This window comes from Pteropus vampyrus, unplaced genomic scaffold (genome assembly GCF_000151845.1).
Source record: "Pteropus vampyrus isolate Shadow unplaced genomic scaffold, Pvam_2.0 Scaffold198, whole genome shotgun sequence".
NCBI lineage: Eukaryota > Metazoa > Chordata > Mammalia > Chiroptera > Pteropodidae > Pteropus > Pteropus vampyrus.
The window spans coordinates 424,248-440,212 of NW_011888979.1; the positions used below are offsets into that span (position 1 = coordinate 424,248).

General features: G+C 38.9%; 1 protein-coding gene across 1 annotated transcript in view; it reads right to left on the reverse strand.

Annotated features, from left to right (window-relative positions):
* Window positions 1-12,977, reverse strand: part of HTR2A (5-hydroxytryptamine receptor 2A) — a 70,462-nt gene extending 57,485 nt beyond the window's left edge. Inside the window, exons 1-2 of the mRNA XM_011372026.1 lie at window positions 12,487-12,977; window positions 9,096-9,296 (exon numbers count right to left, since the gene is read on the reverse strand). Coding sequence (XP_011370328.1) covers window positions 9,096-9,296; window positions 12,487-12,898 — 613 coding nt within the window. The 5' untranslated portion in view covers window positions 12,899-12,977. The remainder of the gene's footprint in view (window positions 1-9,095; window positions 9,297-12,486) is intronic.
* Window positions 12,978-15,965: the final 2,988 nt, after the last annotated feature.

Sequence of the window (15,965 nt, forward strand, 5' to 3'; positions counted from 1 at the left end):
AATTAAAGCAGGGGCAAGTATCTAATCCTTAGAGAGAAGAGAGAAGTGGAGAAGGCTTCCTGGAGGAGGTGATGACAAAAGGAAAGTAAAAATTAGCCAGGCAAGAAGATGAGAGAGCATTTGAAGCAGAAGATGTAAAAGAAAATGAAATGACATGGGAATTATGGGCAACTTATTGTAGCTGGAGAATAAAACGTGAAGCAAAGTATGGCAGGAGATGAAACAGAAGTATTGGCAGGGACCATATTTACAAGGGCCTTGTCTCTCATTTAAGGATCTGTAATCTACTGGCAGCAAAATTAAATATGCATGTCATATGGTTGACTTCAGTGATAAGGTAGAGAATGACAGCAAAAAGCCTGCAGACAGGAAGATGTTTACAGTAACACAGAAGAGAGATGGTGAAGGCTGGATGAAAAGATAAGAGTGATTTATGAAATAGCTAGCAAGTAAAAACCAAAAGACTAGTCACTTGCTTGGCTGTGGAGGTGAGGAATCAATCCTGAGGGTCTAGTGACTGAGTAGATATTAATGCCATATTCTAAGATAAAGATTTCAGGAGGAGAAATGGCAGACAATGAGCACAGGTTTTGATCTGATGAGATTGAGGTTCTTGTGAGACTTCTGGCTAGAAGTGTCTATTACACAGTTGGATGCAGAAGTCTGAAGCCCTGGGGAACAGTGTGAGTTAGAATATAGATTGATTAGTTCACTAGTGTTTTTCTAATAGCTGAATCCATGAAAAAGGAAATAACTCAGCAAAGGCATGGAGAATAAAAAGTGAGAAGGTAGAGAATAGGTCCCTAGAGAATACTACTATTTAAGGAATAAGAGGAAATGGAGACTACAAACGCATCAGAGAAAGATCAGAGAGGGAGAGTAGGAGTTGAGGAAGCTGCCAGTTTTGAAGAGGAGAGCTCAACCTGCAGAATTAAATAAATGCATAGAAGGATAATAAGGAGCGACAAAAAACATATATGCACACATATATACATAGACTTTTTTTCTGTTGGATCAAGATAGTATCCAAGAATGTGTCTGTACACCTTACTCCTAAAATTCCATTTAATGATTAAAAAAGATAAAACACATTGATCAGAATAAATTATAACAGCCCATGAAAAGAAAAAAAAAGTCTTGTCTCATTAATATTTTACAAATGATGGAAGAATCTTCTATTACAGATTGTAGAAGAGACCTGGTTTAAAGAGAAACAGAACTTGAAGAAAAGGCCGAAACAAATAAAAGAAAACTGCAGCAAAGGTCAGTAGGGTTTGGAGAGACAGCTTGAAATGCAAACACAGTCATAGAATATAGAGGAGAGGGAGACTGAGGGGCACTCTCAACGGGATGAAATCTGAAGGAGCTTTTCTTGGGAATACTTCCTCTTCTCCTGCTTATGCTCTGCATTGGCCAGTAACAGTGAGGTTCAAGGTTAGCACAATGATTGTGGGTGCTGGTCTGGAGAGGCAGGGATGGATAAAGGACAACTTCAGTTTGTATTCTCTATCATCTGAGCTGATTCTCAAATTGAGAATGTACTCATGTATTACTTGAGTACATTATTAAAATGGAAATAAATAGTCTTTTGGATCTGAATGGAAATCAGGAAGGCTTTGGCGATCTTAGGAAGCACAGTGAAATAGAGGGAGGTCAGAGCCAGATGGTGCTTTGTTTGAGGTCTGAATGAGACTTGATAAACTAGAGCAAACAAGGTTAGAACTTTTAGGGGGAATTAATATAAAATGGAGAGAGATGAATAGGGAGGAATCAAGGAAGATTTTTTTGGAGAAAGGATGCAAAGTAGAGTCAAAGTACATACAGAAGAACATTTGGAAACTGAAAATTAAAAGTGGAAATGGAAAGTAGAAGTAGACAAAGAAGGGGAGTTGTGCTTGATGCCCTTTTCTTAGAGAAGAAGGGGATAAGAACATCTGATTAGAGAACAGCAATCTGAGATTGAAAAGAAGACTTAAATAGGAAAAAGATCTGAAAAAAATCCACTGAAGACACACCAAAGGATTAATAGCAATGATGAGAGTCCAGGCGAAGTTAGAAACCACAGATACTTGGTGCCGTTCGATTTGCAGAGTGCTACTTTTCCAGCGGCTCTAGGTTACATGAGGACAACAACAGTCAAGGCTGGTTGTCAGGACGATTCAGGGTGGGGGTCTTGGTAAACCAGTGATGGAGCAGATACTGAGACTTTAAGGGTGCTGGTGATAACAAATTGATTAGATGATCTGCCATAGCTCCTGACGGTGAAATTTCCTACCTTCTGGCCTTGAAGCAATGGATAGATTTGGAGGAGGCAGAAGCCTCCATAGCCTGCAGGTTCCTGACATAGCCCAAGGGCAGGAGAGGCAAGTATGTGCATGCTAGTCCTCTGTTTTAAATGGCCAGAAGCAGCACATGTCCCAGTCCTTTCCTCCTTCCTCTTCTTCCTCCTACTTTAAAGAATAATGAGCAAAAGAGCCAAGAAACTCAGTTGTAAGGCAGTCCAGATCAACAGACTGACAAAGGATAGATCATTCATTTCTTATCATTGGTTCATTTATTAATTTTTCTCACCATTTTCCAGTGCCCATGGAGAGTGTATGCTACTAACTGCTGTTTTATTGAGGCTGTGGTCCCATAGCTATGGCTAGAGTCTGCCATGCAGAGAGAAGTCAGCTGTCACACTGGCAGGCTCTGAGCTGCCCGGGCCATTAAATAGTCTCTTGCCCATAGGCGAGCATCCTGAAGGACAACCAAGGACATGTTCCGTGACGTTATGTTCCTAAATATGAGAGGAGCTGGTTAGGCAGGGGGAATGTCTCTAAATTTTCCTGCACCTTTGGGCAGAAAGGGAAAAGACTGCTGCACTCAAAGAACAAGAGAAGGAGGTGGAGTGGGTGAATAGTGGCCCTGCAAAGGCTTTGTTTTCTGTACAGTGACAGTATGGCTGACCATCTGGCAGCTCTCTGGTGCTGTAATACTCTAGGGAAGGACAGCAGCTTCTCTACACATGGCTGTGAGCATCCTTGTTCCTGGACACTGGCCTACTCACCTGCAAGCTAGGATGGCAGCCAGAGCTCCCTTCTGGACCTCTGGGTACGACAACACAGTGTGGCAGGGGCAAAACGAAAGAGAAAAAAGGGGAGGAAATTTCATTTCACCCAGGAGAGAAAATGTGAAGATAGAGAAACTGAGGGAAAGGCAAGTTAGACTTCGCAAGGTTCCTTCTGTATCTTGGTAGGTGCTTACCTACCATGTGATCTCCAAGCAGTGGGGCAGAGAACAGGTCACCTGGTTCTTTTCTGTCCTGGTTGCTTGATGAGTCTTAAAAACTCATTTCTTAGGCTAACTCCTGGCAATAAGGGGGGTGGGCATAAACCTGTCTGCTTCCAGAGGAGAGAGTCCCAAGTGGGCTCCTCGGATACTTTGTTTCAGGCAGTGGAGCTGGGATTGTGCCTCTGCAGAGAGGCCAAGGAAACACCATCTGGTTCTGAGCCTATTTTTATTATGTTGATTTATTTTGTATTTTTCTAAACAATTTTTTAGAAGGTTTGGTATGATAGAAAAATTAAACATCCATATTTCATTATCATTCCTCTTGGACCTAAATGTGCATGTGATATTTTAAACCCTAAGTGCTAAAATTTTCAGTAGTTTTATTTATCTATATAGATTCACTTCATTCCATACAGAATTTGAGGCTGCTTACAAACATACACCAAAAAAGTAGAAACACAGGACCAAAGAAAAGTACACAGATATGGCAGGAAAAAGATCTAAAAAGTTGCTTTAGAAAGTTATATGCAATCTCTATAAAAAGGTAATTATTTTTTTCCCCCTGGAACTAGATAGAAGCTGATAGAAGCTGAGTTTCTAAAACTCATATAAATGAAAATGGTCAGAAAGCATCTAAAAAAGAAGAACAATAAGAGAATACTATATCTGAGAGATAATAAAAGCCATAATTATATATCCTCAATTGAAAGTATATAAATATATATGGGAATTCAGTATATGATAAAGGTAGCATATCAAACCAAATAGGGAAATAAGTGGTATTGACATAAGTAGCTATATAGAAAAAATAAAACTAAATCACAGATTAAATTCTAACTGGTTTAAAGATTTAAATGTACAAAGTAAAAAACCATAAAAGTAATGGAAGAAAATGTGGAAGAATTCTTTTGTAACTTTGTAGTGGGAAAGGCAATTTTAGTAATGATAAAAATTCAGAAGTCATAAAGGAGAAAGAACATTTATAAATAAAGATTACATAAAAATAAAAATCCATGTGGGGAAAAAGCACCATAAGCAATGTTAAGTGACAAGTAACAGTGGGAATACATAGAGTCTGAAACACAGACAAAAATTTCCCCTAATTTATGTTAGGGAAAGACCAAGAAACTTACAGAAAAGAGTTCAAATAATGTTGACACAAACACTATATTTATTTACTTAATATTGAAATGACCTTATAATAATAATAATAATAATAAACTACTAACTAAAACTATAGTGAGATACATTATTTTCATTGTCCCTCAAAGCTTCTTTATAAATTTACCCTGTCTTGGTAGGAAGGTGAGTTTTTAACTTGCTCGAAGGCCAGATCTTGGACCCAATGACCTAAACATTCAGTTTAGGATTTATGCACAATTGTCACAATTTGGGAGGTATAGGCCCCGAATAAATGTGACACAGCTTGCTTTTTTTACTATTTTAAAAGTAACAGTTCAGAAAACATGTGGTCATGATTAGCCTTGAGGGGAAAAAAATCATTCTATTTAGACTCATGATACTTCTAAATTACTCTGTGAGCTGCAAATATATTTCTGAAATGAAATAAGTATAAGAAAATTTAAATTGATGCCTTTGCTTGCCTGTTAAAAAATGACAATGTGAAAATAGTAATTTTCACTTAAAAAAAAATCTGATCTATGCCTTTACTTGCTAAAGATGTTTGAAGAATAGGTAGCATCTATTTTCTTATACGACATCAGCAAGGCAATCACCATGAGTAAGGGTTTGCTCATTTTACATATTGTAGTAAAGTTATGATTACCTCTGATCATGGGAATTGGATTTACAAAGGGAAAATGAATCTTAAGATCATTCTTAATCTAATGCTTCAGTCTTTTCTGTCATCACTGCTTTACTCAAAGAAGCTCACAAATAGAAAATGCAATTGATTTATAAGTATATTCATTTTCCTCAGAACTAGATGGAAGCCTTGGCAAAAGTAAAGTGACCAAACTAGTGGCAGTAAGCAGCGGGGAAGAAGCAGCCAATCTCAGAAATAACTGGTGCAAGGAAATTTAAGTAATCTGCGATGTTGGTTACTAAAATTGCCATGCATTAGATCCTAGCAAATTTTGAAGGTCAGCCATCTCCTGCATGAAGCCTTCTCTCTCACAATGCAGGTGTAACTGTTTCACTCTTGATCATCCAAAACACTATCATTATCATCATATTTGTGACAAAACTATACAGAGGTATATAAGGGAAAATATAACAATCATGCCATTCTTTCTAATTTTACCTTCCTGACAAGTGTGACGTCTTTCCACAGTTTCTCAGTGCGAATACATATTTATCTTCGTATATTATTAGTATTATTATTTTACCAGAATGGGCTCAGACCATGCATACCACTCCGAAACTTGATTTTTGCACTTAACAGTATGGATATTCTTCCAGTTGAATATCAAATAACCCCAACTCCATATTTTCGACAGCTGCAAAATATTCCATAATTTAGATAAAAACAATATATCCAACCATAAATCAACTTTTCCAATTTTATGATATTCCCCAAAATTGTTGTATTAAAGATTCTTACATGTACTTTTATTTTTCTGTAGAACAGATTCTCTCAAGTGAGACTGGTACGTCAAATTTTAATAACTTTTGCTAGATTGTTCAAGAACAAAAAATTCATATTCATACAAACAGGTTTTGAGAGTACACACCATAGGGCACAATATCCCAAAGCACACTGGGTGTTTTCACTCATTTTAATTTTGCTAATTACATGGGTAAAAAATGGTGTTGCATTATTGTTTTAGATTACATTTCCATGACTGTTAAAGAGGCTAAATGTTTTTTCATGAGCTTTACTGTCCATTTCAAGTTATGTTTCTGTAAATGGTCTGTTCATATAGTTTATTTTCCTTTTAAATTGTTTGTCTTTTTTTTTTTTAAATCAAAATATAGGTGTTCTTTGTATGTTAAGGTCTGTTATTCATATATACTGAAATATTTTTCTTTTGACTTTGCTTATATTGATTTTAGCTATATAAAACTTAGAATTTCTCATGTAGTCAGCTGCATCTATATGTTTCTTTATGATGTCTGCATTTTTTGACTTGAAAAGATCTATTACACCACTAGATTATTTTAAAATTATGGAAAAATCTAAAACCTGTGAATTGGGACGAGTGGTGAATGAGGAAATAAAACAATTTAGTGAGATTATTATTTATTTTATATATAATACTAGAAATCAGTGTAATGATGACTATTTGGGATGAGACTGTAACCGTGAAAGGAATGGAAAAGCCAAGTAGAAATGCAAATTAAGTGAAATGGAGCTAAAGGGATGAAGAAGACACTGTGCAAGTGGGACACATGAGATGGGGGGAAAAAAGATGAGCTATTACAAAGAAAAATCTATGATAAATGTAAAATAAAATAAAAGGAATAAAACAGATTATGTTCTTTGTCACAGTAATGTAGAAAAGCTAAATTTCATTATCAAGAGTCAGAGACTGTCAGATTTTGTTTTTTTAAAAAAAATCCACCTGTAAGTTATTTGTGAAAATGTACATAAAACAAAGGAACAAAGACATAAAAAAATGAAGAGATTAGAAAATATATACTGGAGAGTTTCCAACCATGAGCAGGTATGGTAATATTATATCAAATAAAGCGGAATTCTAGGCCCAAAACTTTGTCTCAGGGGATTAGAGCTAAAAAAGCAGTCAGGATTTCAGGGGTTAAGATTCTTGAGTAAAAGGAAGAGCAAATGCCAAGGCATTTACCAATTCGTTAGAGGGACAGACTGAGAGGCTGAGTAGCTAAAGAGTTAGCAGCAGTCTTAAGGGTGCTGAAGAGACAACAATTGGAATTCAGAGCTCTCCAAAATGGAGAACACTTCAGGCTTTCATGTTAGGTCACGAAGTTCCAGAATAGACCCTAGGTGTAAGGGTAAACTGAAAAAAACAAAAAACAAAAAACAGTGTTTACAAAACACAGCCTAAAATAAACTCAGTCCCTGACCGGAATAAGCGGAATAAGCGGACCCATTCTAATTGCCTGCTAAAGCTGAAAGACTCCTCTCTGAAGAAAAAGAACAGCAGCAGAGTATCCACATTTTTTTTACATAATGTTCAGTATTCAATTAAAAAAAGAATTACTAAACATACTGACTGACAGAACCAAGAGGGAAAATGATCCCAGAAAATAGCAATCCCTGGGTAACTCAGATATCCAGATACCTGCGACTAATATTTAAGAAAACAGATGAAAACATGGGGAAATATTTCAAAGAACTGGGATCTATAAAAAGAATCAAGTGGAAATTCTAAAACTAATTGAAACTCCGTCTTTGACAGTCTGTCTCAGTGGTCCTGAACACTGGCTATATCTAAGAATCACCCTGACCTACTATGGACCTAGTATGCTCCCCAGGGCTTCTTATGTGCAGCTGGGACTGAGAACCACTATCCTTCATTCTCTTGCTCCTTGTAGAATGAGTTCAAGATTCCACAGGCCCAGAAACCAAAAAAATATTTTGAGAGCAAAAACTATTTCCTAAGGAAGGAAGTATATTTAGCTGCATATATAGCTCCCCAGGGCTTGGTGCTGAGAGTGTAAAGTCCTAACCCTGTTGCTAGTTGGAGGTGACACAGCAAGCCACAAAACCTCTCTGCTCTGCTTCCCTAATCCGTCAAATAAGCACAAGATCTTTTCTCTCTCTCAGTCTGGAAAATAGATAAAACTTTTCAAAATTTTGAAAATCATAGAAAAGCAACTTGTGTTTCCATCATAACTGAACAAAATCTTTGCTGTGCTAAGGTGGGCCTTGCACAGGTAATTTCCCTTTTTGAATCCCAATTTCTTCACTATAGAATGGAGCTACCTACTATCCAGATTACATCTTAAGCAGCAAGGCAAACAATAGGAACTGAAATACAAGATAACATATCGTGTTTACTATTATTAATTTGCATTTTTATTACAAAGCTGTGGGTAAACTCACTCCAGTCCTTGATGCAAATCTGCCATCAATCCCATAGTCTCCCATGTTAGTAGATACCACACAGCCGTTAGCAGTCATGGCATTTCTGCCTGCAAAGCTTTGCAACTTTAAAACAAATTGCAAAGAATCTTTGGTTACCAACCAAGCCTTCTGAGGTGACAAGTACAATTGACTTAGCTGCCTGGGAACCACCCCTTTAGCTTCTATTATTTGGGCTTTCCTTTTTGTTAGGTGTGTGACAGAAGATCAATACTGGCTGTAGGTGAATGTGTGTAATCAACCTCAGTGAAGTGGGTTGAAATCCTCTGGTGTGTGGTGTCATAAAAGGAGGAAGGGTTGTAGAGGCCCTGGGCAGGCTAAAACACTATTAGCAAGTCCTGTCACCTTCCTTTGTCCTCATCTTTTCCTTCTAAGTCACAGTACCTGCTACCTTCTCTACCGTCAGAAATTTCGTATTCTCCAGTATGGGGCTCTGTATTCTTATACTGACTACAAGGCCAGAGACTATAAACATTGAGGTCTCTGGGAAACTCAAGATTTCGAGTAATGAATGTGAAAGTGTGAGATGGGGAAAAAGTTTTCAGTGGTGGCTACAGAATAGTTATTCCTGATTTTGACAATTGGTGTATACTTTCTTATCTGTGCAATGCAATACAAATTTATGTTATCAGTCAGTGATATGAATAGATTTTTCTTTCCTAAAGCAAATCTGATCATTACTAAGTTGTAACATACCTTGCAACAAACAAAACAATAGATTCAGGATGTCAGTTTTCAGTGCCACAAAGCAGAACGAGTCTTGAAAGGCATGAACTGTCATTTCAAACAGACCACTTACCTACTGATATGGTCCAGACAGCAATTATTTTCAGAAATGCTTTAGTCCTGGAATTGAAGCGGCTGTGATGAATGGGGTTCTGGATAGCAACATAGCGGTCCAGCGAGATGGCGCAGAGGTGCATGATGGAGGCCGTAGAGAAGAGCACATCCAGGTAAATCCAGACTGCGCAGAGCTTGCTAGGCAGAGGCCACCGGTAACCTACAATGCAGAAGCTTAGTGTCAGTAAACAGCCTCGTGCTGCTTTTGGTGTGTGGATTATACGCTGCTGCAACAGTTTCCATCCCGGGGAAAGGCACAAGTGGCAGCAAAGGGGAATTTAAGATATTTTCAATACTTCAGAAAAGCCTGATAAATACTGTAGTTAACTACTGTAAGATTTCATTGGCTGATGAACACAGGTTTGAAAATTTCTTTTGGCTGGAATTATGCCAATATGTTAGGGTGAACTCAGGTTCTCTTTGGGGAACTTTTTCTTTCTTTCTTTCTTTCTTTCTTTCTTTCTTTCTTTCTTTCTTTCTTTCTTTCTTTCTTTCTTTCTTTCTTTCTTTCTCTCTTTCTTTCTCTCTTTCTTTCTCTCTTTCTTTCTCTCTTTCTTTCTCTCTTTCTTTCTCTTTCTTTCTCTCTTTCTTTCTCTCTTTCTCTCTTTCTTTCTTTCTTTCTTTCTTTCTTTCTTTCTTTCTTTCTTTCTTTCTCTCTTTCTCTCTTTCTCTCTTTCTTTCTCTCTTTCTCTCTTTCTCTCTCTCTCTCTCTCTTCCTTCCTTCCTTCCTTCCTTCCTTCCTTCCTTCCTTCCTTCCTTCCTTCCTTTTTCTTTCTCTCCCTCCTTCCTTCTCTTTCTTTTTCTATCTTTCTTAAATTACTTAGATCATAAGTTACGATGTGTTTTGGGCTCCTCTACTGAAGCATCTCATAGTATACTGTACTGTTGTTACTTATTCACATACCTTTTACACATTCTAGGTTCCCTGAGATAAGGCCCAGTCCTTAGTCATTATTGTAACTGCTCAGTCTTACCCTGTGATGGCATTTGGTAGTCTCTCAATACATGCTATTGGTGTGAATGAATAAATGATTTAAAATCTAGATTGAGAATATGTCTTTACTTATAAAAATGAAAAATAATTACCTAATAATGCTTTAGGGGTTAAACTCAAATTTAGGATGTGTGTGTTGGGGGAGGAGCAAAGTGAAGAAAAGCATGATGTTCTTGTCCTGAGAATTGTTTCAGCCTGGTGGTTCTCAAATGTTAGTGAGCATCATAATCTCCTTGGTGGCTTCTTAAAATGGGTCTGCTGGACCCCACGTCTGGAGGTTCTGATTGTCAGTCTTCAGTGAGGAATTTGCATTTCCAAGTTCTCCAGGCGGTGCTAATGTGCTGGCCAGGGACCCCGCTTTGGCAACCGCTGCTTAGGATAGTGGTTCTCACTCTTGGCTGCACATTAGAATCAGCTGGGGAGCTTTGGGGAAGTCCTGAGGCCCAGTGGGAATGGACAGAGTCGGGTCCCAAACATGTAAAGCTCTCCAGCGGTTTCCACTGGAGAATCTCTGAAGGAAGTCATCTGTTATATTAGGAAGATAGGTATGCCTTATGGACATAAGCAAAGGGCCCTGTTTTTGTTTGGTTTTTGAAGGGGACTAAATGGTTATATAAACCTTAATTAGTTTTGGTAACGGTATGAGCAATGGTGTTAGATCTGTGTGCACGTGAGAAGCAAAATTATAAAGACCGCCTTTTCTTCACAATAATCCAGATCCACAAAACTGAACGAACTCTCCGTTAGCAAACAAACTCTACTAAAATGCCACCACGAGTAAGTAAAGGTTGCAGGATAGAAGCTTAACTTAGTGTCTTTCACTCTGATTATTTGCAAAGAGCTTGAGCTAAAACTAGAGACTTTCCTCAGCTGTGCCCCGGGAGGAGGAGGCGGGTAAGGAGCCATGCTCTGCCTGGTCGGAACTGATGTTGGCTCTTAGAGGAGTTTTCTCTGTAAGGAGGCAGCCACAGGCCTTTGTCTGGGTTTCCGCAGTGGGGATAAGGAAGGAGTATTGCCTCGCCAGTCCGGGGAGGGATTCAGCTGGGGAGCAGGGACCGGCTGTGCGCGGAGAGGCTGCCGCCAGGGGGCGCGTCCCTGCTTTCTAACCCAGCTAGCCGGTGCCTGCCCCGCACCTGCCGCTTGGGGTCATCCCCACCCTTGCTCCGCGGTTTATGTTCCCTGACAGGCCCTGTGAGCGTCATCCCCGACTCCTGGAGTCTGCCTTTGAGCAGGGTGGAGTTTTAGGAAGCGAAGACCTCTCCAGAACGTCTGGGAAATGACAGGCAATTTAATGAAATCATCTGGGTGTGACATTTGAGTAGTTGAGCGAGGAAGGGGCGGGGGGCTGGGGGACTGGTTTTGCAAAGAGCATTACTGACCCTGTGCAGCAAATCGGCGCCTGCTCTGCATTTCTCATCTTTCCTCTTCCCAATTCTCAGGGTTCGGTTGGTATTTATTTATTTATTTTTTAGCCCCTAAGATTTGGCCAGAAAATCCCCTTTTAAAGACAGCGCTCATAACCTGTTACTAGTTCTGGGTGACTGCTGATGTGCTTGTGTCAGCAGTCTCGATATTCTCTCTCTTTCTTTAAAAGGACAAATCTGGGTGTATTACTCATAATTTGGAAAGAATATCACATTCTGCTCCCAGCTGAAGTCGCCCCAGTGTTTGCTGACTTGCTGAGAGATTTGACTCTTTCAAAACTCTGCTGAGAAGAAAGCATGATTAATCTCTTCCCATTTGTTTTCCACCCTCCTCTACACCAGACTGGAGGAATTTCTGCATGTGCATTTCTAAAGAATTGAGGGTGTAATTCAAAGTCACACTTCTCAATTAGCTTCTCTGGGCAGGGAACAATTAAAACTGGAGTAATTCATTTATTCTAATGGGGACTGCATATTTTAACATTTAACGCACCACACTGCTAAAGTTTTCTCAGCAAACGTTCTAAAGTAAGTGGAAAGGTTTTACCATTCTATTAGAAGTGCTGAAAACTGTATAACAAAAAGAAAACTGTTCTGTCCTGAAGGCTGGAATATTTGGGAATATGGAGTGAAAATCAAGATAAGTTATTGCTTTATGACCGTATCGAGGGCATTTATAATCATTTCTACGTAAAATGTACATGTTTCAAAGCACAAAATTCTCTAATGATCACAGATAATAGGTTGCCTGTTTTTTTATGTGCAACCCCATTTTAAGAGTAAAGTTTAAGTAACTAGTGTAACATGGTAGACACTTGTCTATTAACAAAGCTTTGTCTTTACTTTGTCCCCTGAGTCCCCGCTCATCTGCAAATGACATGCACATGCTCTTTATTACTAGTGGGTACATTTGGGAAACTAACACCACTCACCATATAGGATGGTTAGCATGGACACGGGCATGACAAGGAAACCCAGCAGCATATCAGCTATGGCAAGTGACATCAGGAAATAGTTGGTGGCGTTCTGCAGCTTTTTCTCTAGAGACACTGCCATGATGACGAGTATGTTTCCAGCAATGGTTAGAATAATCACTACAGCTGTCAACAAAGCAGACCAGTTTTTTTCCTGGAGATGAAGTAAGGAGAAGCATGGTGGTGAGAGACAGCCCTCACAGGAAAGGTTGGTTCTATTTTCTGAGTCCACTGTCCAGTTAAATGCATCCGAAGTGTTAGCTTCTCTGGAGTTAAAGTCGTTATTGTAGAGCCTTGTGTCATCATTTACTTGCATTAAGGAGTTCGTACTTGAACTCAAAGAAATGTTTTCTTCACAAAGAACATCCATTTCTAAGCCAGAATTTGTAGCAGATGAAGTGTCGAAAAACTAACAAGTTATAGGTTCTGCTCACCATCCATCTTTATGTCCCCACACTCTGTCACACTGAAGCTGGTGTACCTGCTGGGCTCCTTCAGTTGGCTTTTTTCTCTCATTATTATAATAGTAGTTAAAGAACTGCAGTGGCTCTTTATATTTCCTTCCTTCACAATTTTAGTAGAGTCCTCTCTTAGGTTTCATTTTTTTTTTCCAAAGCAAGGTCAAAAAGCAGAATGAACTTTTAGCATAGAGGGTGCAGAGTTTTGAGCATTCGAGGAGAAAAATGTGATCCTGGCCAAAAAGGAAAAGTTTTGTAACTACTAGGAATCTTGTTTAGCTTTATCTCAGTCTGTTGGTTATGCTGATCACACTAGGTTAGCCACAGCAGTATTAAAATAGCATGCAATCCAAAACAGTGGGGCTGTATGCCTTCTACATTAAGAAAGTCAATTAAAAATACATCCAGTGTTAATCCCATAGTAATTGGATGTACTTTGGGTTATAGTTCTCAGTCAGTCTTTGGCTGAATTGCTACAGCTGCTGTTGGGAATTTCAGCTTGTATTATGTTTCTCAGTTAATAAAAAAAAAAAGTCTTAAGCAAAGATTAACAACTTTCCACACTAGAAATTCTCACTGTGAAATGATTACATTTTGGCCAAGCATGATTTCAAGGCAGAAAGAAAATTACACAGCAATAAAATATAGTATGAGAATATGAGACTTACATTTGTCTTCGGGGTCCACACATTAGACTCACTGCTGTTCCGAAACTTGCCTGCATCTCTCATAATAATTAAGCTGGTGTAGAGACCCTTCTCCTTGAGCTTCCACCGGCATAACATGATAATAATTTGATTTCTGCTTTGCTGACTTCAAAAACTGCATGTTGAGCCATTGCCGGCACTGGCTTCCTCTGTACCCCCCTCAGCTGGGTCACTCCCTCCCTGGGCAGCTAGCCTCAGCAAGGCACACATTTAGAAATCATTCACAAGCCCCTCTCAAAGTCACACAAAAGAAATCGCACAGCAAAGTAGGAAGAGCTGCCTGCACCGAGGGACACGTGGTTTCCACGGGAATGGACTAGCTCTCGGGCTGTCTCATTCACATCGTCAGACCTCCCTCTATCTGTGTGTCATAAGCTGCTAGGTAGCAACAACCAGGAAGATGGATTGAACAGGCTGTTTTTCTCTTTTTGCTACATGTTAACATTGGGAAGTTTTCCTTTGTTTAAAAAAGAGCTGGAGAAATCGCCTTTTGTACAGATTCCTAAGGCAGGTAAGCTTCACTGGGATATTTATTAGGGTGAAGGGAGAACATAAAAAGGCTTGAGAATGTTATATCCTAGGAAAATGTTTCCTGTAACCAAGGCGCCTCTGTCCAAAGCCTACATTGTTTATGCCCGAAGTGGAATTACTGACATTGGTGACTTGAGCTCAGAGTGGCCAAATGGATCTTGGCCAATAACTCTGAAACTATTAGTACTATTTTAATTTATTATTAAATACATACACCATTCAACTATCTTATTTTCTTCAGCAGAAATATACCTCCTAGAAGTAATTCAAAACCTCATATGTGGAAGAGAGTGAGTTGGTTGTTCAGAGATAACACTAAAGACAGCCTGTTGTAAGAAAGCCCCTTCTCAGGTTTCTAAATAAGAGAGAAACATATATATATATATATATATGGATGTGTATACACACACATGCATAGCTCCTTATTTTTACAGATGAGAAAATACATTTTTTTTTTCCGGAGTAGTTGAGTTTTTCTAAGTTTCTGTCCATCATCATCTTCTCTTTTAACTCTTTACATTCTCTCTAGACAAATTCAACTATTCTCATGCCTTCAACATTTTTGTGGTCAAATCTTTACCTCCTTAGCAGATTATTTTCCTTAGCTCCTGACCTATATGTCCAGCTGTCCACTGGACTGTCCATCAGTAGCCTAGGAGACCTTGACCTCGGTATCAGTTTTCATGTGTCCATTCCCCTGCCCACTTCTCAGTGCTTATCTCCAACATATCTCTAGGTTAACTGGATCACCATCTTTTAGACAGGTGGCTGTCGCATATGTCTCTTCATTCTCAGTGCCAGATCTTCCTTAGTTTCCAGTGCCATTTCTGTATACATATTTCTCAACTCTTTTCTTTTCCAGCCCATGACTCATCCTTCTTCGGATAAGGGCTACATCATGTGTCTCCTGGGCTGGGGCATGAGTTTCTTCTTCACTGCCCTTTCTGCCATCTTCCTGTCCCTCTGCATTCCCCCTCCTTGGAGAAGGGTAGTGAGCACTACGCAACTTAGAGCAGGCAGCTGGGATCACAGGCTTTGGGATCATAAGTCCTTAGTTTCGAATCCCAGCTCTGTAAACTCATAAGCAGTAGAACCCTGGACAATCTGGTTGCTTTCTTTAAGGCTTGAGTATTCTTACCTATAAATGGAATAATAGTAGTACCTCCCTCATAAGGTTGTAGTGAAGCTAAAGTGACATAATGCATGTAAATGTTTAGCTCACGTCTGGCTTATAGGATGCTCTGAATGTTTGTCAGAATCAATGAGAAATCTAGAATCTCAAACTCTTTCATTAATTTGTCCAATGGGATACTAATTGAATTTTATTTAAAAAAGCAAGGGGAAATGTGATTTTAAAAACTCCAGTATTAAAAAGTTACTCTAAAGCTATTTGATGTTAATTTTTTTAATAGATTGCTGTGTGGTACTTCTTCTTAGAGACATCTGATGTTCTCAGGCCATTGTTCTTCATGAAGAACAGCTAGATTTCCAGTCACGGCAAAGCTAGTCAATGAGCTTCTTGGTATATGGTTTATATTGTGAAATAAATTTTTAGTAACCATCTAAGATTATTTGCAGTTTTTATTGAAGTTTTATGAATTGTTACTGACAAAGCAATATAGGCAAAATCTAGGCCCTTGGTTACTGATACTTAGAGCTTGTCTGTTAATGGCATGAGATTTGGTAGAAACGGTTTCTTGGAGGCCAGGTCCCCCTTTTGAACTTGGTGAAAGAAGATTAT